Source organism: Sus scrofa, chromosome 3, assembly GCF_000003025.6.
Source record: "Sus scrofa isolate TJ Tabasco breed Duroc chromosome 3, Sscrofa11.1, whole genome shotgun sequence".
In the NCBI taxonomy this organism is placed as follows: domain Eukaryota; kingdom Metazoa; phylum Chordata; class Mammalia; order Artiodactyla; family Suidae; genus Sus; species Sus scrofa.
This window is the reverse complement of record NC_010445.4, coordinates 49469827-49494453: the sequence shown is the minus strand read 5'-3', so window position 1 is coordinate 49494453 and position 24627 is coordinate 49469827. Positions and strand designations below refer to the sequence as shown.

The window sequence follows — 24627 nt, the reverse complement described above, 5'->3', positions numbered from 1 at the left end:
CGCTCAGTGGGTAAGAATCTGGCGTGGCTGTGGCTGTGGCGTGGGCTGGCAGCTGCAGCTCGGATTCGACCCCTGGCCTGGGAACTTCCATATCCTATGGGTGCGGGGAGGGGGGAAAAAGTGTTTAGTGAAGAAATATCAGCAGGAGCTCCCTAGTGGTGCAACAGGGTAAGGATCCAGGGCTTGGGTTCAATCCCTGCCTTGGGAACTTCCACATGCCATCAGTGTGGCAAAAGAAGGAAAAAAAAAAAAATCAAACATATCATTGTGAAAGTTTGGTAGCTAAATGTCATTAAGATTCCACGGAAACCGGTACCTTCAAAATCCTGGAGGATGTGGCCTTCCTTAAAGGGTAGAGTCTGCTTCTGCTGCTGGTCCAGCATGCTGTGAACTGTGATGAACTCGTCATCCAGTGCGATGACGTAGGGGAAGCAGACGGCCGCCCCAATGACGTTCTCCGACCAGTGCACGGGGGCTCGCTGAGATATCCCGGCCACTGTGGCGAACATGCCTGGAAAACAGCAGGAGTCACGTGGGGCTTCAGAGAGCCGTGGTTGTCTGCTTTTCTGTCGATGTGTCTGGAGGCAGGATGCCTGCCCCGTCATTCTAACTCAGGATGGGAAAGGCAACTTAACATGACGCCTCTGATTATTCTTTTTTTTTTTTTTGTCTTTTGTCTTTTCAGGGCCACACCTGCTCATATGGAGGTTCCCAGGCAAGGGGTCAAATGGGAGCTACAGCTGCCAGCCTATGCCATAGCCACAGCAACTCAGGATCCGAGCTGCGTCTGCGACCTACACCACAGCTCATGGCAACGCCAGATCCTTAACCCACTGAGCGAGGCCAGGGATCAAACCCGTGTCCTGGATAACCAGTTCGTTAACCACTGAGCCAAGGTAGGAACTCCCCCTGACTATTCTTATGCAGAGGATCATCTTCCCCAGAATGTCTGTCTCATAGGTCCTTTCAGTTTAAACAGGAAGCAAAAAACCATGTACATGAAGGTAGATGTAGCTCGTGTCCTCACAGGTGAGAAGAGTGAACTTCGCAGAGTCTAAGAAGTTTTGCAAGCTTTCTTCCGCCTCTTATTCTCCAATGCGTGTGCGTCTCTAAGTGACAGCTCGCCCCTATACACTCACTTGATGGGGAACAGGGTCAGTGATACTGAACACAGTCGTTCCATGCTTATTGAGCATCTACTGTGTGCCAGGCCCTCCACAAGGCGTCCTATCCTGAACTGTCCCTGCTCAGAGTCCAGGTCTAACTCTGGATACATGTTCTCTCTGATGTAAAGAAAGAGGTGATTTTGCAAAGAGGCGGGTTACTGTCAGAGTTTCCATCGTGGCTCAGTGGAAATGAGTCCAACTAGGATCCATGAGGACGCAGGTTCGATCCCTGGCCTCGCTCAGTGGGTTAAGGATCCGGCGTTGCCGTGAGCTGTGGTATAGGTCACAGACACGGCTCGGATCTGGCATTGCTGTGGCTGTGGTGTGGGCCGGCAGCTGCAGCTCCAATTTAACCCCCTAGCCTGGGAACTTCCATATACCGAAGGTATGGCCCTAAAAAGCAAGCCAAAAAAAAAAAAAAAAAAAAAAGGCTCATCTATTTTGTACATAAATCACTAAACAACATTTCCAAATAAGCTGTTCAGAGGCCCCAGATCCTGGGGTTTCTCCAAATTAGGAACCTCACCCAGGAAAGTCAATTCATTTTAACTTAGTTTTCAAAGTACTTGACATAAAACACCTTTAAAAACAGCCTGGTATGAAAATCAACTATACTTCAATTAAAACCAAACTACAAAAATTGCATGGTATTGCCTGCAAAAGGTTAGCTGCTCCTGTAGGAGACAAATGTTTTCCACTTACACAACAGAGAAGGGGGAACAAGAGAGGCAGAGAGATATGGACAGTATTTCATTATTATTATTACTATTATTATTTTGGCTGCACCAGTGGCAGGTTGACGTTCTCAGGCCAGGGATCAAACCCGGGCCACAGCACTGACAACGCTGGATCTCTAATGCACTAGGCCACAGGGAACTCCCTAGACAGTTCTTTAAAACAACAGAAAGTATCTCAACTATAGCACAGACGCGAAATTACTAAGCCCGTGAAATCACTGGCCCTCCTGAACTTGCTGTGGCTACAAAGAGCGAGACGTATTGCACATAATCAAGAACAAACACAGCTCTTTTCCCTCAAAGCGGAGAAACAGGTATCAGGTGGGATCACTCATGTGTGCCCACGCTGTGCTCAGCCTGACACACTCAGAGGGCCCCTTCTGCAGTGGGCACTTAGACACACAATACTTGTTTGATTCGGCTTCACACTTTCAGTATTGGTTCTTGACATGGAAGTAGAACCAACTGAACCTCTTATCTAGATGACAGAGCAGTGAGCCTTGGAGGAGGTGTGTGTGTGTGTGAGTGTGTGTCTCCCACTAAGGAGTTACAATTGTCTAACATGAACCATTCATTTCTCCTTAAGTATTTCCCTTTCACCCTTTACTGTCTTTAAAAGTCATTCCAAAAATGACTAACTCAAGAGAAAAACAAAGGATATGAATCAGTAATGCACAGAAAGCAACATGAAAATAGCTAATAAATTCATGAAGAGATTTCCACATTCATTAGTAACCCAGGGAACAGAAATGTAAAGATAAAACAAAGTGAGGCATTCCCACTGTGGCTCAGCGGTAACGAACCTGACTAGTATCCGTGAGGATGTGGGTTCGATCCCTGGCCTCACTCTGTGGGTTAAGGATCCGGCGTTGCTGTGAGCTGTGGGGTAGGTCGCAGACGTAGCTCAGATCTGGCGTTGCTGTGGCTGTGGTGTGGGCCGGCGGCTACAGCTCCTATTCGATCCCTAGTTTGAGAACCTCCGTATGCCACAGGTGTGACCCTAAAAGGACAGAAAATAAAAAAATAAAAAATAAATAAATAAAGAGAGAGCATCAAAAATCCCAAAGGAGAGAAATAGGTGCAAAGCTCTAGGAGGCATCGGGAATCTGAGATCAAGACCGAACTTCTCAGGAGGAAGTGAGGTTCACACTCTCTTGCATTTTCTGCACGTTTAGAACCTGCCGGCTGGAGGGCCTGAAGGGGAAAGAAAAGCATGTCACCGTCAGCCAGGCATTGGCCCAATGTAATCTGGTGCTGGGACAAGCGTATGATAATCCTGAGGATCCTGCGCATTGCAGGGCCAATTACCGTGTTCTGGACACACAGCTCCCATGGGAACACGGGCGCCCAAACGCTGTCCATTAAATCAGGGTCGAGGCCCTTACCCTACCCGGGGACTGTGCAGCAAAGGCCCAGACATAAACATTCTCAAAATGGAAGGGGCAGAAACCAGGTTGGGAAGAGAGGCTTCTACACAAAAGGAAAGCAGAGAATTTCACTGGAACAAAAGAGCAGAGCAGTTCACTGGCAATCAGGGTCCAGATCAGGCAGTAGAAAAGCCACAGATTCACTTAGAAGCAGGGCCGCCACTGACACCTAGCAACTGATTATATACGAGAAAGCAGTTCACATGCTCTATCGTTTCCATATTGCCAAAGGCACACAAGTGTACCAGCCTGCAGACATAGAAAGTGTGTAAATGGAACACGTTTAAAAACTATTATTTTCCGGGTGTTCCTGTTGTGGCTCAGTGATAACGAATGCAACTAGTATCCATGAGGATGCAGGGTCCATCCCTGGCCTCCCTCACTGGGTTAAGAATCGGGCATTGCCATGAGCTGCAATGTATGTCGCAGACGCAGCTCGGGTCTGTGCTGCTGTGGCTGTGGTGTAGGCCGGCAGCTGCAGCTCCAATTTGACCCCTAGTCCATGTATCACAGGTGTGCACTGCTAAAAAAGCAAAAACAACAACAACAACAACAACAACAACAACAACAAAACCAAAAAACAAAAAACCCAAAACAAAACACATTATTTTCCCTTGCACACCTTCTAAGTATTGGTGGGCCCCCTTATCTGAGCTGGGGCAGGGGCATTTGGGTGGAGGAGTAGCTGAATTATTTTCTAAGAAGCATTATCAAAGGATAGAGTTTAAAGTAAGTCACAATCATCAACTGAATTATGCAAATTTCAACAAAGTACTGCTTAAAATAATACAATTTAAACAAAGGCCAAAATGGAGTTCACTGGTAGCTCAGCAGGTTAAGGATCCGGTGTTGTCACTGCCTTGGCATGGAGTGCTGCTGTGGCACAGGTTTGATCCCTAGCCTGGGAACTTCTGCATGCCATGGGCATGGCCAAAACAATAAAAATAAAAATAAGTCAAGGCAAAAATGTAAGAGCAATTTCTTATGACAGAGAAGTGGATACAGGTGACCTTCGGGGAGGAAGGCAATGAGGCAAATGAAAATGTACAGCTTTTGGAGTTCCCGTTGTGGCACAGCGAAAATGAATCTGACTAGAAACCATGAGGTTGAGGGTTTGATCCCTGGCCTCACTCAGTGGATTAAGGATCCAGTTTTGCTGTGAGCTGTGGTGTAGGGGGCAGCACGGCTTAGATCCTGCGTTGCTGTGGTTCTGGTGTAGGCCGGCAGCTGCAGCTCTGATTGGACCCCTGGCCTGGGAACCTCCATATGCCACAGGTGTGGCCCCAAGAGGCAAAAAAAGAAAAGAAAAGAAAAGAAAAAGTACCGCTTTCATATGTCCCAAGGTGCAGGTGCGTTCCTTTAATAATTTGTTTTGAACTTAATTTCTGGAGCCTTTTTATAATAACGGTGGTGATCACAGTATTGCCTACAGAGCCTGAGCACAGTGACGTAGCACAGCGCCTCCAAGGAGGTTCCAATTTGCTTATGATCACATCCATGACAAGCAGAACAACAACCAAGACAGTGGGTCATTTAGCATGATGTCCACGTAGTCGAGACACATTAAGTTTGGGGGAAAATGCAGCCTGAACATGAGGGACTGTCATTTCCCTTCAATCCTAACACAAACACCAGCAATAAGATATGGGAGTCAAATGTTTTCAAGATACGGGCTTTGTAACTAAAACAGTCAGGTATTGGCTCATCAATAAGCTACCAGACAGAAAACCTGGAGCTGGGCCAACGGCATAAGGAAACTGCTTGTACCGAGGGGCAGCCTCCTGCATCCGCGAGGAAAAGGGGTCATGAATCAGGCAGTGGGATAACGGATGATCACACGAAGAGGAAAGCAAATTCATTCCTTATAAGCTCACTATAAGGAAAAAAACCCATCAAAGTCCCAGCAGGAAACCTGGGCAGATCTGTCAACAGCCTGGAAGAGGGAGAACCACCCCTGATTAGGTCTCAAAAAAGCAGTAACACCGAAAGGTTAATACACGGGATCACACAGAAATGGGTGAGGAGAGCTCCTGCTGTAAAACTGGAAACTGATATTTGAAACATACCTCAGACAACAAGCTGGTATCTCGAATATATAAAGAACTAGATGGGAGTTCCCGTCGTGGCTCAGTGGTTAACGAACCCGACTAGTAACCATGAGGTTGAGGGTTCGATCCCTGGCCTTGCTCAGTGGGTTAAGGATCTGATGTTGCTGTGAGCTGTGGTGTAGGTTGCAGACATGGCTCGGATCTGGTGTTGCTGTGGCTGTGGTATAGGTTGGCGGTTACAGCTCCAAGTGGACCCCTAGCCTAGGAACCTCCATATGCTGCGGGTGCGGCCCTCAAAAGATAAAGGACAAAAGATAAAAAAAAAAAAAAAAAAAAAAAAGAACTAGAGTCAACGGTTGGAGAGAAGAATGGAGAATTCGCATTGAAAGAAGGGCAAATGGCTCGTACGTGTATGAAAAATGTTGGATCTCACTTACGACACAGGAGAAATGGGACAAAAGCCACAGCAGTGCCATTCCTTGGGTGCCAGAAGGGCAAAAACACCGAAGCCCGACAACACAGGGACTCTGCTGGCAAAGCCGAAGGAACACACGTACCGGGCTTGAGGGGTATGTGGCAATGCCCCCAAGACTCGCGTGCGGGTACACCTCGACCCAGGAACCCCACTTTAAGGAAGATTTCCCAGAGACGCAGGAAAAATGCCAACAGAGAAGCTCCTAGCCATACCCCAAGACTGAAAACCCCTGAAAGCCTACTGCTGGCTATGACTGGATGCTTGGTGGTCCCTCCGCCCTGGAGTGTGGCCTGCGGCTGCGGAAGCAAACAGCGACAAGCTCTGTGCTGTGCCACCAAGAGCTCTCTGGACCACCAGGAGGAGCAAAAGGCCAGGAGGAGGGAGACACCAATTCCTACATAGTCATTTATCTTTTTTCTTTCAGAATGAAACAGTTCACCATCATAAGGGTTACTGGTGGGGGAAGGAGAGAATGGACCTCACTGAATCTGTCTGACTTGGCACCTTTGCAGAAGAAAATGACAAAAGAAAGTGATTTCTATGAATAGAAAGTGAAATGAAATAGATGAGTCTGACCGTACACCCAGTCGGTGGCATGACCACAGGAGGGTACAATTCCAAGTGACTTCAAAACACAGAAAGGGGACTGCACATTCCTGATGGATAAGCTGTCCCCCACCCCCCAAGGACCAAAGAAGTTGGAGACAACCAAGCTTTTCTTGGTAATTAAATGGTGGGCACAGCGGTGCTGCTACCGACCCCCCGTCCTTCTGTCCTGTGTGCTGTTGGACAGATCAAAGGAACAGTGATGTCTCGGGGCTGGGTAAGACTTGGGGTGCGTGAGAGGAGATGCAGGAATTCGGGTCTATGTCAGTGGCCCTGAACCGGTCCCAACATGCCCCTTTTTAAAAATGCTACTCCTTGGAGTTCCCGTCGTGGCGCAGTGGTTAACGAATCCGACTAGGAACCATGAGGTCGCGGGTTCGGTCCCTGCCCTTGCTCAGTGGGTTAAGGATCCGGCGTTGCCGTGAGCTGTGGTGTAGGTCGCAGACGCGGCTTGGATCCCGCGTTGCTGTGGCTCTGGCATAGGCCGGTGGCTACGGCTCCGATTCAACCCCTAGCCTGGGAACCTCCATATGCCGCGGGAGCGGCCCAAGAAATAGCAACAACAGCAACAACAACAACAACAGACAAAAAAGACAAAAGACAAAAAAAAAAAAAAAAAAAAAAAAGCTACTCCTGGGAGTTCCCTTCTGGCACAGTGGGTTAAGGATCCAGCATTGTCACTGCCGTGGCTTGGGTTGCTGCTGCGGTGTGGGTTCAATCCTTGGCCATGGGTGTGGCCAAAAAATAAAAATAAATTAAAAAAAAAAAAAGCCACTCCTGGGCATATATCTGGACAAAACTTTCATTCAAAAAGACACATGCCCTAAGCTCACGGCAGCACTATTCACAATAGCCAAGACATGGAAAGAACCTAAATGTCCATCAACAGATGAATGGATTAAGAAGATGTGGTATATGTGCACAATGGAATATTACTCAGCCCCAAAAAAGAACAAAACAATGCCCTTTAAAGCAACATGGATGGAACTAGAGACTCTCATACTAAAGTGAAGTCAGTCAGAGAAAGACAAACATGTGATATCACTTATATGTGGAATCTAATAAAGAATGCTACAAAAGAACTTACAAAACAGAAAAAGACTTGAAGATTTCAAAATCAAATTGATAATTACTTAAGGGTAAACATTGGGGAGAGGAATAAATTGGGAGGTTGGGCTTAACATATACACACTACTATATATAAAATAGATAACTAACAAGGACCTACTGTATAGCACAGGGAAATCTACTTAATACAGTGTCATGACCTGTGTGGGAGAAGAGTCTGAAAAAGAATGGGTATATGTATATGTTATAACTGATTCCCTTAGCTGTACACCTGACACAAATTTGTATATCAACTATACACCAATGAAATTTTTTTAAAAAGTAGCATATGTTCACTGTGGAAATCTGGGCCATACAGAAAGGAAACAAGTAAAAATCACCTATAACCCTTAAAAAAAGAGAGAGTAAAACTCAAAAGTCTACAACTTAGCCTATGACCTCAATATTTTTTTTTCTTTTTTTATGCACCTGTGGCATATGGAAGTTCCCAGGCTAGGGGTGGAGTCAGAGCTGCAACTGCCAGTCTATATCACAGCCATAGCAACGCAGGACCCCTGGCCCACTGACTGAGGGCAGGGATAGAACCCACACCCTCCTGGATACTAGTCTGATTCACTTCCGCTGCGTCACAACAAGAACTCCAACTTCAAGTTTTGTTATGATGAGAAATATGTCTGAAGTATCATTCTGAAGTGAGATGCCTACACTCCAAGTCTCACACACTGTCAGCAGCACTGTAGGTCACACCCACACACTATGAACCGTCCCTGACCACAAGCCACCAACAACACTACTAGCTGTGACTCTTAGGAGTCAGAGAATACACAGGCCACCCAGGCAGCCAACACACTTTCAAGGAGCTACCAGATGCTTTTTTTTTTTTTTTTTTTTTTGCCTTTTCTAGGGCCCCTCCTGGGGCATATGGAGGTTCCCAGGCTAGGGGTCTAATCGGAGCTGTAGCCACTGGCCTACACCAGAGCCACAGCAACACAGGATCTGAGCCTCGTCTGCAACCTGTACCACAGCTCATGGCAACACCAGATCCTCAACACACTGAGCAAGGCCAGGGATCGAACCTGCAACCTCGTGGTTCCTAGTCAGATTTGTTAACTGCTGCGCCGTGACGGGAACTCCATACCAGACACTTTTTGATGGAATGAAATTACAGTCTCAGAGAGAAAATTAGGGCCATAATGTGGGAGCCTCCACATTGGAAAATATCTGTAAGTGAGCTACCCTAACTCCTTTTCAGAAAGATGGAGAATGCAAACAATCTGCTGGGAAACCCACCCACCAGAGAGAGTCTCATAGTGAAATGTGACAGATTCTTATTTCTGTTGTTATCCCCATGGAGGAAGCCCCTCCCCAGAGTCATTCTCAGGCTCGACTCTGGCCCCAAACAAGAGCGGTTCTATGACTGGTCTATTTTTGCTCCATTAAACCCACACTCACAAAACACTCTAAGGAACATTTAGCAAACACGGGGTGTGCAGTTCTGGGTGCATCTCGCCTCAAGGCTGGCAAACATGCTCCACGAGGGCCTAGCTTCACCACGGCCATCGCCCTCTCGGATGGCAGCCCGGATTCGAGGAGAAAACGCAGGGAGCCTGGGCAGAGGGAGCCGAGGCTGGCAGGGGCGCTGGGGCGGCTCACCCAGTCCCCCGGGGCCCGCCAGGAGGAACTCCTGTCTCCCTATCCTCTTGACGATCGGCCGCTTCTCCTCGCTGCAGTAGGGGAACAGGTCCTGCGAGGCGCCCGTGCTGTAGTTCAGGATGATGTACTGGGTGCTCAGGGCCAGGCACAGGAAGTGGCCGTCCACCGCCACAGCCAGCGGCTGCTCCGGCGTCGACACCTCCCTGACGATCTGCACGCGGTCCTCGTACACCAGGAACACCTGGATGGTCCTGCGCTTGACGGAGATGATGCAGACCTCCACGCAGAACGGGTCCCCGCTCACCGGGTTCTCGTTCAAGGCAAACGCCGCGGCCCCCTTGATGCGGGCGCCAGACGGCACGGGCTCCAGGCTCAGCATGTGGACCAGGGAGATGCAGCCGTCGCACAGCACCAGCAGCCGGCTGAGGGCCGACGCCGCCCGCAGCTCGTTCACTGCCTTCTTGAAGCCCAGGTGTCTGTGCAGCTGCCGGGTGGCAGTGAAGGTGGCCGTCCCCGTGGGCAGGGTCTTCTCCTCCAGCAGGAAGTGGTACACAAAGCAGTCACTGGTGCCCAGGTACAGGTTCCTACCGCAGCACTCCACGCACTCCAGCGACACCCGCTCTCTGTCGCCCATCAGCTGCTCCCGTTCCACGGCGGGGACTAGGGTGAAGGCCTTGGTGCTCATCATGGCGGCGGCTGGTCTGCAGGAGAGCAAGGAGAGGGTAAGTCAGAGCGACGAGGAATAGCGAGGGAAAAGCGGAACCATGTTGGTTGCAGTAAACGCGCACAGATCCCCAGTTACAACCTCGGTAGAAGGAAACCATTCGACACTGTAGAAAAGTCGTGAAGGAAGGAAAAGAGTCCCGGAGCTCCCTTGTGGCTCAGTGGGTTAAGGACATGGCGGGGTCACTATTGTGGCTGGGTCACTGCTATGATGCGGGTTGGATCCCTGGTCTGCGAACTTCCCCACGCCACAGGCGTGGCCAAAAAAAAGAACAAAGAAAAGCTTGCCCACTGGCTCTCCTCCCTCCAGGCACACAGAGACCCCAGCAGAAGGGCACACGCCTACTTCCGATTAAGTGCCACCCTGCTCATTCCCAGCAGAGCTGAGATTTCTATGGTGTCTCCCTGAAATTAAAAATAGAACTGCCCTATGACCCAGCAATCCCATTCCTGGGCATCTATCCAAAGGAAATGAAATCAGACATTTAAAGAGGAGGCTGCACTCCTATGTTCACTGCAGCACTATTCCCCATACGGAAGACATGGAAACAACCTAAGTGTCGCCCAGCGGATGAATCGATGGAGATGGGAGATACACACACTCAACACCCACGATGGGATATTATGCAGCCCTGAGAAAGAAGGAAATACTGCCATTTACAACAGCATGGATGGACCCTGACGGCGTTACACTATGTGAGATTAGTCAGATAGAGGAAGACAGACATGATGGATCTCACTCACTCAGGGAGCTGGAAAAAGCTGAACTCACGACGACAGAGAGCAGAGTGGTGGTCCCCAGGTCCTAGGGGTGGGAACTGGGGAGGGGCTGTCTAAGAGTACAGCCATATAACTAGACTAGGGAAGTCCCAGAAAGCTAATGCTCCTGCATAGCAATGACTAACAATACTGAGTTACAAACTCCCAAGCTGCTAAAACTAAACTACGTGGAGGAAAATGAAAGCTGCCAAAGTAACATTCTGATACTTAAAAGCGGTTTATTCCTTTTTTTTTTTTTTTTTTTTGTCTTTTTAGGGCCGTACCCATGGCATATGGAGAGTCCCAAGCTAGGGGTCCAATCAGAGCTGTAGCTGCTGGCTACACCATAGCCACAGCAATGCAGGATCTGAGCTGCGTCTGCAACCTACACTACAGCTCATGGCAACACTGGATCCTTAACCCACTGAGCAAAGCCAGGGATCAAATCCGCATCCTCATGGATACCAGTCAGGTTCTTAACCTGCTGAGCTACAACAGGATCTCCAAAAACAGTTTATTCCTTTAAACAGCAAGAAAATTTTCTCCATTATCTAGTCACATGATGAATTTGCTTAAATAAAATATGAATTATAGAATTGATTGGGGCCATACCTCCCCATATTATCACTAAGTCCAACTTACTGGGACCTGAATTCAGAGAGGTTTCCATATGGTAAGAAGATTAAGAATTACTCTGAGGTATACAACTTCATTCTTTATTGTGTGATCTCAAACTAACTTGATTTTTAAACTAACTTCTTAGAACTACACCTTAAAAATGTGGTTATAATACAAAAGAGCAACATTTTAATAGTTTTGCTCAAAATTGCATACCTAGAGAAAAAGACTGAAAAATATTAATATAGGAGTTCCTGCAATGGGTTAAGAACCTGACTGCCGCAGCTTGGGTCCCTGCAGAAGTGCGGGTTTGATCCCCAGCCTGGCACAGTGGGTTAAAGAATCCTCCTCAGATTCCATCCCTGGCCTGGGAACTTCCATATACGTGTGGAAGTTTACAGAGGACGTTACTGTTGGCATGGAAACTCGCGAATAATCTGTTAGGATTAACAAACATTAGGAAATATCATTTGATCAAAAAAATCAATATACCAAAGTCCTCTGCATTTCTACACACAATTAGAAATTTTGATCTCAAATAAAAGATATTGACAACAGTACAAAAATTATTAAGAAATTGTCTCAGGAAGTTGTATAAGAACTTTAAGGACAAAGTCATAACATCTTATTGTTGTTAGACATTAAGGAAGACTGAATTTTTAATCTCAGCAGATTTTCTGCAGAAATTGACAAGCTGATTTTAAAATTTAAATGGAAATCAAAGTACCTAGAATAGTTGAAACAATCTTGAAAACAAAGAACAAAGGTGAAGGACCTACAATGATTTCAAAAATTGCTATACAACTAGAGTAATTAAGACATGGGGACAGGCAAACAGATCAATGGAACAGAGAAGTCCAAAATTAGGCCCACAGATATGCATTCAATTAGCTCTTGGCAAAGGCTTCAAGGCAATACATGGGGAAAGTAAATTCATTTCCATCCATGGTGCTGGAAAAAGTGGATAATATTATGGGGTTAAAATTTAATCTTAATGACCCCTACCTCAGACCATAGACAAAAATCAATTTGAGATGCATCGAATTACTTTTTTTTTTTTTTTTGCTTGTTAGGGCCAAACCTGCCGCATATGGAAGTTCCCAGGCTAGGGGTCCAATTGGAGCTATATCTGCCGGCCTATACCACAGCCGAAGCAACACAAGCAAGATCCCAGCCACGTCTGTAGCCTATACCACAGTTCACAGCAACGCCAGATCCCCGACCCACTGAGCAAGGCCAGGGATCAAACCTGCATCCTCACGGACACTAGCCGGATTTGTTTCCACTGAGCCATAATGGGAACTCCCTATTTTTAAAGCAAAAGCTAAAACTATAAATATTCCAGAAGAAAAGACAGAGGAATATCTTGGGGACGTTGGGTTCAAGAAGATTTCTTAGGATACAAAAAGCACTATGAATGAAAAAAGCTGATATATTGGGTTACATAAAAATTTAGAATGTGGAGTTCCCCTTGTGGCGCAGTGGTTAACGATTCCAACTAGGAACCATGAGGTTGCGGGTTCGATCCCTGGCCTGGCTCAGTGGGTTAAAGATCTGGTGTTGCCGTGAGCTGTGGTGTAGGTGGCAGATGCGGCTCGGATCTTGAGTTGTTGTGGCTTTGGTGTAGGCCGGCAGCTACAGCTCTGATTAGACCCCTAGCCTGGGAACCTCCATATGTCGCGGAAGCGGCCCAAGAAAAGGCAAAAAGACAAAAATAAATAAATAAATAAATAAAATGTATATCCATAGAAAGACATCATTAAAGAAATGAATAGGCAAGCCCCAGACTGGGAGAATAATTTGTGATATAAAGATGGGAGGCAAAGGGCTCATATCCGGAACACATAAAAACTCCTACAAACCGATAGTAAAAAGACAAATTTATTTTTAAAATGGGAAAAGGAGTTCCTGTTGTGGTTCCGTGGGTTAAGATCCCAACATAGTCTCTGTGAGGATGAGGGTTTAATCACTCAGTAGATTAAGGATCTGGCATTGCAGCAAGCTGTGATGTAGGTTGCAGACGCTGCTCGGATCCCACATTGCTGTGGCTGTGGTATAGGTCAGCAGCTACAGCTCTGATTTGACCCCTAGCCTGGGAACCTCCATATGCCGTGGGTGTGGCTATAAAAAGAAGAAAAAAAAATGAAAGTAAAATGGAGAAAAGATTCAAACAAAAAGGGTATGTGAACAACCAATAAGATCATGAAAAGATGTTCACCTTCATTAGTCATCAGAGAAATTTATTTTAAGCCACGATGAGATGCCATTTCACACCTATCAGAATAGCTACAATTAAAAAGACTGACAGGAGTTCCCATCATGGCTCAGAGGAAATGAATCTGATGAGTATCCATGGGGATGCAGGTTCAATCCCTGGGCTTGCTCAGTGGGTTAAGGATCCAGCGTTGCCATGAGCTATGGTGTAGGTTGCAGATGCAGCTCGGATCCCATGTTGCTGCGGCTGTGGTATAGGCTGGCAGCTGCAACTTTGATTCTACCCCTAGCCTGGGAACCTCCATATGCCTCAGGTGTGCCCCCCCAAAAAAGCCCAAAAAAAATTAATTAAAAAAAAATAAACATGGAGTATCCACAAAGCAGACTGTAACCTGGAAACAAAAAGGACTGACTCAGGGCAAAAGGCAACAATACGGATGAATTTCAACAATTCGGATGAATTTCACTGGATGAAAGAGATCATCCAGGTACATGTATCTGCATTTCTATGAAGTTAAGAAGCAAGTAATACTTATCTACAGTGACAGGAGTAGGAATCCATTTGCTGTGGAGAGAAAAGGGTGACTATGTGGAAGGGGACATGAGGGACCTTTTTGGGGTGACAGAAATAGCCTATGTCTTGTTAGAGGTATTGGCTACACAGGCCAGTAGATGCATCAAGTCATGGAACTGTGCCCTTAGGCTCAGTGGATTTGACTGTATGCAGACTATGCTTCCATAAAAAGAAAGTGTTCCCCTAAATGACCCAGAGAAAAAATGTGATTCCAATAAATTCCTAACAGGTATATGTGCGTGGATAATTTTACATGTCTGTAAAATTCATATGGCAGGCGTTCCCATTGTGGCTTAGCAGTATTGAACCTTACTAGTATCCATGAGGATGTGGGTTCCATCCCTGACCTCGCTCAGCAGGTTAAAGATCTGGCATTGCCATGAGCTGTGGTGTAGGTCACAGATGCGGCTTGGATCTTGAGTTGCTGTGGCTGTGGTGTAGGCTGGCAGCTGCAGCTCAGGGTTCATCCCCTAGCCTGAGAACTTCCATATGCCACGGGTGCAGCCCTCAAAAGACAAAAAAAAATTTTTTTTTGACAAAAAAATCAGATGGCAGAGAATAGAGCAAGGGACTTGTGAAAAAGGAAGGAACCGGACTGAAGAGAGAAGATGTGAGAGAAAGCTGTGGTTACTAGGATACTGTGATGCTGGCAGAACCCCAGAGAACATACTCAAGGGCTTGGGAATAGACCATGCATCCAGGGGACCTAGAATAATGATCAAGGCGGCCCTGAATATCGGGGGCACATACAGGGCAAGCACATGCTCTGTAAACGGTGCTGGGAGAGCTGGATATATCCACATGGAGAAAAGGCCAGAGTCCTACACTACCCCACGCATCTCACCCACTCCAGATGACAAAGCCTCTTACGTATGGGAGGTATAATCTGAACACTTGGAGAAGAAAACATGGAAAAATATGTTTATTACTTAGGGTAGGGAAGAACTCTTTTTTTTCTTTTTGGCAATGTGTAAGTTCCCGGGCCAGGGATCAAACCTACGCCACAGCAGAAACCAGAGCCACAGTGGTGACAACACTAGATCCTTAACCCTCTAGGCCACCAGGGAACTCCTAAGCTTCTAAAATAAGATATAAAAAAGCACAAACCCTTGGGGAAAAGATGAATTTATTCCCATCAAAATGTAAAACCTATGTTCTTTGAAATGGAAAAGTCAAGATGAAGAAGCATGAGGATGGGGGAGAAGGCACTGATGTCTGATGTCACACGTCTGACAGAAAAGGCCCAGAGGGTATGGGAAACTCACACAGGAAGAAAATAACACAACCTCAGAAGGATTAGCAAGACACATGACCAAGCTTCCCACAGAAGATGAAGCACCAACAACCATCAGCCACGGAGGAGTGACCTACTTGCTGGACCACCTGGGATTGTAAACTGCAACCACGAGAAGATGGCACTTCATACCCATGTGAAGTCTGATGACATTGGGGTTTGCAAGAACACAGAGCAATGGAAACACTCCATGCGGCTGGTAGAAGCATGTGGATTGGCTAGATATCAGGGAGATAGCGGAAGCCCTTGGCTCTAGGTAAGCTGACGATGCTTCACCTGGCATGTGCCCCACAGAACTGATGTTCTTCAGGGAATGAGCAAGGAGGCTGGCAGCAATTCTGCTCATGACTGGGGGAAACTGGAGATACCACAAGTTCTCAGACAGGGTGGAAGGGACCACGACATGGCAGGGGGAGGATGTGGCATAGCCCTTGACAGGGGAATGTCAGTGCAGGGGGCAGACACTAGGTACTGAATGATAGGTCCTAGGTACTGAAGGACAGGTAGGTACTGAATGATAGGTTGTAGGTACTGAATGATAGGTTACTAGGTACTGAAGGACAGGTAGGTACTGAATGATAGGTTGTAGGTACTGAATGATAGGTTACTAGGTACTGAAGGACAGGTACTAGGTACTGAAGGGCAGGTACTAGATACTGAATGATAGGTTTGAGATACTACATGATAGGTCCTGGGTGCTGAAGGACAGGTACTAGGTACTGAATGATATGCCCTAGCTGCTGAAGGATATGCCCTAGGTACTGAAGGATATGCCCTAGGTTCTGAAGGATAGATCCTAGGTACTGAATGATAGGCCCTAGGTACTGAAGGACAGGTTCTAGGTACTGAATGATAGGTCCTAGGTACTGAATGGTATGCAAGGCTTGGTAAGTTGCAGAAACACAAAACTCTAACTATGCAATATTTAGGGTTTCAGCCAAAAGATCAAAAATAAAAGTAAGGGAATGATGAACAGAATTCATGGGGGGTAGGACCTAGTACCAGAAGGACAGGTACTAGGTACTGAATGATAGGTCCTGGGTACTGAAGGACAGTACCAGGTGGGCAGACACTAGACTCCAAAGGTATTAGTAATGTCTATTTCCTAAGCTGAGGTTGCTTCTACTATTACTCTCCATATCCTATAGGATATGTGTTATTTTATATATATATATATATATATATATATATATATATATATGACTATTGTGTTCTTTTAAATGTATAAAATATTAATGAAAAAAATAAAATAAAATTCTACTCATTTCCCCAAACCAGCTTATCCTGGAAATAAATGCAGAAAGGTCCTCAGTTTGGTGGGATTCACAAAATGCATGTTCCTTGTTTAAAATTTCATTTAATTGAAACAGTTATCATCTAGTAAATCATTTACTTGCCATTTCTTAGTTCATCTGAGTTGAGTGCTTAGTTGGCCTGAATCCATATTTACAAAGTCCAAAAGAAGGCATCCTACCAATTATTTCCATAAATCCTGGGGTCATTGGAAGATGGGGGCGGGGGGTAGAGGGAGTAAAGGGAAGAAGGTGGAGCCTGAGGTGGAGCCCAGCTGCAGCTTCTGCCTCCACGCCCACTTTTGCCAGGTGGAGACTGGTGTTACTAACTGCCTGGCTCCCTTTTGCATTTTCTCTGAACCAAAGCCAGGTTCAGATCTCACCAAGGCCAGGTTCAGATCTCACCAAGGCCACGCCTCATTCAACGTCACAGCAGAAAGGCAATGTTTGAAGTAGCAGATTATCTAGATGCAGAAAGAAGCATGTAGATCCATAGTTACAAGAGTAAAGAAATAAAAGATAAACACACACACATATATACATATATAGACTCCTGATCTGAGACAGAAATATATCCTGCTAAAAAGAATGCTCTGATGGAGGGGCATTTATTAAGATGGGAACCAGGAGTTCCCACTGTGGCTCAGCAGAAACAAATCTGACTAGCATCCACAAGGACGCAGGTTCGATCCCTGGCCTCACTCAGTGGGTTAAGGATCCAGCATTGCCGTGAGCTGTGGTGTAGGTTGCAGATGTGGCTTGGATCCTGTGTTGCTGTAGCTATGGTGTAGGCCAGCAGCTACAAGTCTAATTTGACCCCTAGCCTGGGAACCTCTATATGCCACAGGTGCGGCCCTAAAAAGACAAAAAGAAAAAAAAAAAAAAGATGGGAACCAAATATAATTATTGAATTATATTTCTTGAACCAAAGAATAGCAATTACCTCCTGTCACAGAATATGCGTATAAAATATGAGAGTGACTGTAAGATAAGCTTGGTGTCCTATATGTCTGCAAAGAATCACACATTTGAGAATTACACCAGCACCTTAAAATGAAACAAACTCTTTAGAGCCCTAGGTCTGGATGTGGACCAGACTCATCACTTTGGAGGTAACAACCCAAAACAGGAGCCGCTTTCCTATGGACAAGCTGAAGATTAAATCTTATCTATATTTTGAAAAAGACACTCTACCTAACGTCAGATTTGCTACTGTTCCATTTATAGGCTTTTTGGGTTTTGTTTCTGATAGGCTGTGATGAGTGAATAGATGTCAAATGGCCATTTTGACATCTGAATCAAAGCCAGGCCTGATTCCAGACCAATACGTGGCCGACAGGAGCGTGGACCCCGCCTCACCTGTCATATCACTACCCTCCTTAAAGCGCTTCGGAAAGTGTGCCACTGCCTAAAAGATCAACTCCTAACTCAGCGCAAGGTGGAAAGCCCTTCAAAATCTACCCTCAGCCAAACTTTGCTCTTCTTTACAAAGAGATATTACAGCTATTAATAGTCACATTATTCCCCATCAGTCATCTGTTTTATCAGCTCCACTCAATTCTGAGTTCTTGAATTCACCAGGCACCTGAGCTGGAAAGCCAGGTGAGTCTAAGAGCAGCTGAAGGGCTCTACAAACCCACCAGTTGTCAAAAGGGCTTGGGAGCAAAAAACCACCCCTGGGCATTCTTTCCAGGGACTGAAACCACTAAGCAGAAGACAGCGTCGATGGCAAGGGTCTGGTTGAATTCGGAACACAATAACCCCGAAAGTTAAGCGCTGCCTCCTGGGTCACTTGTGCATGCGCCAGGTCTGGGGGTCAGAGTCTTGGAAGTGGGCACAGGGAGGGTGGCGGAGGTCTGCTGACAGCCTGACCCTGGTCACAGGAGTTCGGGTGCTCGGTACAAGAGAGCCTGCCTTCTTTGAACCTTCCTGCCATTTACAGTATTTCTAGAAAGACAACTTTTTATTTATTTTTTTATTGTTTTGCTTTTGAGGGCCACACCTGCAGCATATGGCCATTCCCAGGCTAGGGGTGGGAATTGGAGCTACAGCTGCCGGCCTATACCACAGCCACAGCAATACCAGATCCGAGCCGTGCCTGAGACCTACACCATAGCTCACAGCAATGCTGGATCCTGAACCCACTGAGCAAGGCCAGGGATCGAACCTGCATCCTCCTGGATACTAGTCAGATTTGTTTCTGCTGAGCCATGATGGGAACTGCCACAACTTTTTAAAAGTTTATATTTTGCCATTTTAACAATGGATTTTCCCCCTATAGACAGAAAATGTTTCATAGGAGTTTCTCAATTAACCTGGGTAAATGTATTTATGGAGACCTGAAGCCACATACAGCAATACCCAATAGGGGGGAAACTGTTGGGAAAACGGAAAACATCAGTTCTAGAGCCCATGCCCACAAGTGAGTTGACACAGTTGTCACACATCCTCTCCCTCCTGGGGTGCTCGGGCCGGGGAGGGGGGAGGGGACACACACAGAGGCACCCACGTTTCATCAGCTGTTTTCACTAGGTTACTACATTGGTCCCACAGGATCAGGAGGGAAAGCTGATCCCCAGGGGACAGAGCTGAGTAGAAGGGGCCGGAAGGAGGGCCCACAGCGCCTGGCACCCCATGTAAACTGAGACGGAAGGGCGGGGTTAGGCTTCTCATGGACCCAGGACGAAGGCTGAGCAGATGCTGGACCACAGAAGTCAGGGGATGCATCCAGGTGAATGGAGGTGGGTCCTGGCAAGTCACCTAGAGCCTCTGGGCCTGTCCCCTCCTTACAAATGGTGTGTGAGTGGACGACACGCTTCCTCTGTGCTGGCCTCCAGCTCCTCTGAGGACAGGGCAGTGGTAACACCACCCCAGGGAAGCCACGGCCCCGGAACGCCCTGGAGCTCTGCACCAGCTACAGGGCTACGGAGAGGTGGGTCCTGAACACTGAGCCATACTGCCCACCCCAGGGTCAGGGCTGCTCTGGATCTGGGGTGGGCACCAGCCAATTGAGGCCCTGCCTGGGCGCCACCTCTGAGCCCCTGGGCCCTGGAGGGGATTGGGCACTTTGCTCAGAGAGGTGGACATCACCACGGACACGGATTTCCAGCCTCTCGTTCAAGGTTATCCACTCACAGGTGAACAAAGAGGGACTCCACTCCAGTGTCCCTTTCTAACTCCAAGGCCACATTCTTTCCACGGCACTGACCCCAGGGGCCATGTGTGACTCCAGATCCCTGGTAAGAATCCAGGCGGCTTGGGCCAAGAGGGCACTGCGGTGTGGGGCCAGCAGACGGCAGCCTCCTGCAGGGCTGTGTCTTCACAGGGCCTCACTTCTGCCCTACAGCAGGATTCTCCTCCCTCCTCATGCTTCTCTGCTGCCAAACGCCCTCCCCCTCCCCATACCCCTAAACAACATGTATCACAAACAAACTCTTCCTCCCAGAAGGAGTGTGACATCATCAGCACTGCCTCGCTAAGTTCCAGATAGGGAACGACACGGTGACACATTTCTCCGTGGACCTAGTAACCTTACCAACAGGACATGCGTTTACATGACACTGATGCTGCCAATGGGACGGCAGCCTGTCTGCTCTGTGCTCCTCGCAGCCGCCTGCTCAGTGGCTCCATCCTGAAGTCGCCAGGAGTCAGGCACACATTTACAGCCTTGAACCAAAGACAACTCCCTGTCTTGTGAAAATTCGGACGTCACCAGACAACCATTTCATGCCATCTTTGGCACTCATGTGACAGAGATAACACAAGACTAGTGATATCACAACAAACCTGTTTCAAGGACTGGAAAGAGCGTCCTAAAAAAGAAGAAAAACACACCTAAGGTCTAACTAACTTGCCATCCTGGTACATACCTCCCTGTAACTATTCATAGTCAGAACCCTTTTCCTGGGCAATACTAATCAGAATTATTTAAATATACACATATAATTGTATGTTTATCTACACATATGCACCATTTGTGCACATGCCACATATATGCATGCAGTGTGTGTGTATCTGTGTACAGATCACATGCAGCCTAGAACAGCAACACCAGCAGTTTTGACTGAAGCAGGGCCTTGGGAAGAGAGGGAGGGGAAGGCAGGGCATGGGGAGTGGGTAGGGGGTCTCCAGGGCATTTCCTTTGTAACATCTCCCTCCCTACTGGACCTTCAAATAGATGTTAAGAATTATTAAGGGCCCACTAGGTTCTAGGCAGTTATCCTCTTTTACCTTTGTTCTTTTGCTGGAATCTTTTTTTTTTTGTTTGTTTGTTTTGTCTTTTTAGGGCCACACCTGTGGCACCAGGCGAGGGGTAGCCGCCAGCCTACACCACAGCCACAGCAACACCAGATCTGAGCCATGTCTGCGACCTACATCATAGCTCACGGCAACACTGGATCCTTACCCCTCTGGCAATGCCAGGGATTGAACCCACAACCTCACGGTTACTAGTCAGATTTGCTTCCACTGCGCCATGATGGGAACTCCTTGCTGGAATCTTTCATTTACCCAAGAGCAGCCACCTGAAGATCAAGAAAAGATCTTGATCTCAAGTCATTGGTAAGATTTCACAGCCCAGGCAATGACTGAAGAACACCAGCTCACTCGGGGTAGCCCCAACTTGTTACTTCTACGTTCGTGTAAGGGCACAGGATTTTTTTCATAAAGAGAAATGGGTCAGGTTTGGCACAGAGGAGAAGAGTCTTCAAACTCAAGCCAGATTACTGGGCAGTGTCCAAACACCTGGCCGCCACAATGATCACGCTAATGTATGTCTAACGAGAACTGGATTCGGACCAAGACGAAGGTGCTTAACCCATTAAGTAAAATTTCCTCGAGTTTTCTTAAAGGATCGCAAATGTTTAATATTAGCAGGAAGGAATATGCCACAATAACCACAATAACTACTTTTTTTCTCTTTTTTTGCTCGTTAGGGCCGCACCCGTGGCATATGGAGGTTCCCAGGCTAGGGGTCTAATCAGATCTGTAGCTGCTGGCCTACACCATAGCCATAGCAACGCCAGATCCGAGCCACATCTGCGACCTACACCACAGCTCATGGTGACGCCAGATCCTCAACCCACTGAGTGAGGCCAGGGATCAAACCTGCTTCCTCATGGATACTAGTCAGATTCGTTTCCATTGAGCCATGATGGGAACTCCCCCCCCCCTTTTTTTTTTTAATGAACAGAGATGACAGCTGCAAATCAGGCCTGGAAAATGAAGTGTTTCTTGAAGAGTAAGCTCTGTGTTCTTAAAACTTGTCCACAGGAGCTGCCTGAGGGAAGAGTGGGTCCCCTCACAATCCCTTCGCTGGATGGTTAGGCAGAGGCTGAAGTGTCCTGGGAGCCCATGTGGAAGGCAAGCTGTCCCCGACTCCAGGACCAGAGGGCTGAGTGAAAGAGAAAAGGCAGAGCACCTACCTGCGGGCGAGGTCAACCCTCACACCTCTCCCCTATGTCTCTGGAAAATGTGCACAGCAACCTGATGGAGTGTGGGACCCACCAGGAGTCCAGCCTGGTGAAAAGCCTCCCTGGGTTAGCAGGTACTCAGAGCTGGGGCCCTGAATCCTTGTTTAACAACCGTCTATCGAGCGTCTAACAGTGCCAGGCTCTGTGCCAAAGGCACATTTCATACTGGGATGTGTGTCTTTTTTCTCGTATTTCCCCAATTTTGATTGAGGAACTTGAGACTCAGAGGTTCCAGTGAAAACCCAAAGCCCCCAGTTAGGAAGAGGTGGGGTCAGGTTTTGAACCCATGGCTCCATGGCCACCACCACCCACAGCACGGAGCAGCATTGCCTGGTTTCACCGAGGAGCCAGGCCAGGGAAGGCTGGTGTAGACAGCTTCTGAGGGATTCAGGGCGGCTCTTCCTAGGGCCACACACCAAAGAGGCCACTTCAGTGACTGCTGTCACTGCATGGCTGGCACAAATGGAAGGAAAAAGAAAAGGAAGCAGCTGGCCAGATGTTCCTTCCTATCTGACCACAGGGATGGAGCTTCCCGCTAACCAACAGAGTGAGGGGCCGCCAGGGCAGGAGTTGATGGGCTTGGCAGCCCCTCCCATGGTATGTTCTGAGTCCAGGTTCACCAGCGCACACATGCAAAAGTCCCTCCTTGCCAAAGGCCCTCAGTGCCTTCACTTGCCACCAGTTCCTCAGCTTCCTGGCCTCGGCAAGCACTTCCCCAAGGATCAAATCCTGATCCAACAGGTTGGGACCCCAGCGCTCAATACAGTCGGTCTGCAATAAGATGCACTGCATGACCCCCTATTTCCAGCAGCCAGTGGGGCTAGGGAGCTATGTAATGGTCACCCAACAGCCCTCAGTAGAAGCCATGGCAGTTGCGGCAACTGCAGACCACAGCTTCTGTCCTGAAAGCCATCCCCTTAAACCCATGAGGCCAATGGAGAACCCAACTTCCACCTGCCCCTCCGAACGAGGGGTGACAGCGGGCCGCCAACCCTGGATTGAGAAAGGGGCATGGTGTCCCCGCCTCCCAGCACACTCCTGCCGGCTCTCCAGTTGAGGCCAAATTTTCAGGCCCGAATGTGACCCGGAATTTGCGCTCTCGAATCCCAGGAGCTCTGGGAAGCGCTCATCACGTCGACAGAAGCACTACAGACGACGGTGGTGGAGCGAGGGGCGCAGGGGTGCGGACCTACCCCCAGAAGACCGCCCCCGACTCAGACCAGGACAGGGTAGCGGACGGTCCCGGCCCGGAACTCAGGCGCGCGGCGCACCCGCCCCCTCCACGCGCCGGCCCCTGGCTCCGGCCCGGGCACCTGCCGCGCACCTGCCCGCAGGCCGCCGCCCTCCAACCCCGTCCGGTGCCCCCGGCCGCCCCGCGCTCCCCACCCGCGCTCACCGGCCCGCGCTCCGGCCGCTCCGGGCCCCGCGCTCCTGGGCCCCGGCCCCGGCTCCGGCCCAGCCCCGCCGCTTCCCGTCACGTGGGCGGCCGAGGGCGGGAGCGCCGGTCTCCGTCCGGCCCGCGGCCCCGCGTTGGCTGCAGACCCCGCCCTGGGCCGGGCCTGGAGGTCCGGGGGGCTCCCCTGCGGCCCCAGCGCTCAGGATCTGCAGGGCTTACGGCGCCGGCCTGGGGGAGGAGGGGCCCGGAGGGAAAGGCGCCGACCGCCACCGAGCGCTCGGAGCAAAGCCCGCCCGGCGCAGGGTGGTGTCGGTACCGCGGTGAGGCTGCCGCCGCCGGGCCGAGCTTTCTCCTCCCACAACCGGCCTGCCGGACTCGCTCACCACCCTATTTCCAGCGCCGCGACGGCGCCAGCAGTGTACCTGCTGCGTGAACGAATGAATCCATCCATCCGTCAATCCTGGGAAAGGCTGGACCACTCTGCCACCTGACGAAGTCGGGCTGGAGGGGCTGACCGCTGCTGGTGGCCCCCGCGAGCTGAAACGTATTGCTAGGCACGAGCCGCCCACCCCTCGGCCCAGGCCCACAGTTAGCCCAGAGCCTCGGGCAGTAGGGTCGCATGGTGTCCTTACTGAAGCAGCGAGTCCTGGCACCCGTTTTGTTAGGAAACCCCATCAATAGCTATTCTTTTGGATCAAGCCAGAGAGGAACCCTAGGTTCGGATGAATCACCAGCCTCTTTTCAACATAGTCAAAATCCGGTTGCATGATGAAACCATGAGAAGGCTCCCACCAGAACCGTCAGTGGTTGATTATTAGCATATAAAAAGCTCAGTTTTCTCAGTGATTTCCCCTAATTTCAGAGGCCACAGCCTTCCTCCAGCCCCTGGGGATTATAGAACAAAGCTGTCATCCCCAACTGGGAGGCAGATACCAGATTCTACTCTGTGGTCTTCTGATTCAGAGAGAGAAAACCAAATGATACACACCCCCCCAAAGTGAAAGGAAATAAAGAACCATCAGGAATTAATCTTCTGTGGCCTATTTTTTAGCCCCTTCCCTTCTTAGTTCATGGTCTCACAGGTGCCCCAGCCCTGGCCCTGCTTC

The 24627-nt window shown here is 48.6% G+C and overlaps 1 protein-coding gene across 2 annotated transcripts in view; it reads right to left on the bottom strand.

The window, feature by feature from the left end:
• The window catches only part of TGFBRAP1 (transforming growth factor beta receptor associated protein 1), a 51982-nt gene extending 27426 nt beyond the window's left edge, over nucleotides 1-24556 (bottom strand). The window contains exons 1-3 of one of the 2 annotated variants that reach the window (XM_003354707.5): nucleotides 23944-24556; nucleotides 9181-9881; nucleotides 317-511 (exon numbers count right to left, since the gene is read on the bottom strand). In XM_003354707.5, the coding sequence (XP_003354755.3) occupies nucleotides 317-511; nucleotides 9181-9881; nucleotides 23944-23972 (925 nt within the window). In that variant the 5' untranslated portion in view covers nucleotides 23973-24556. Of the gene's footprint in view, nucleotides 1-316; nucleotides 512-9180; nucleotides 9882-23521; nucleotides 23598-23943 lie in introns of those variants that run through there. The other variant, XM_005662351.3, reaches the window with a different exon arrangement.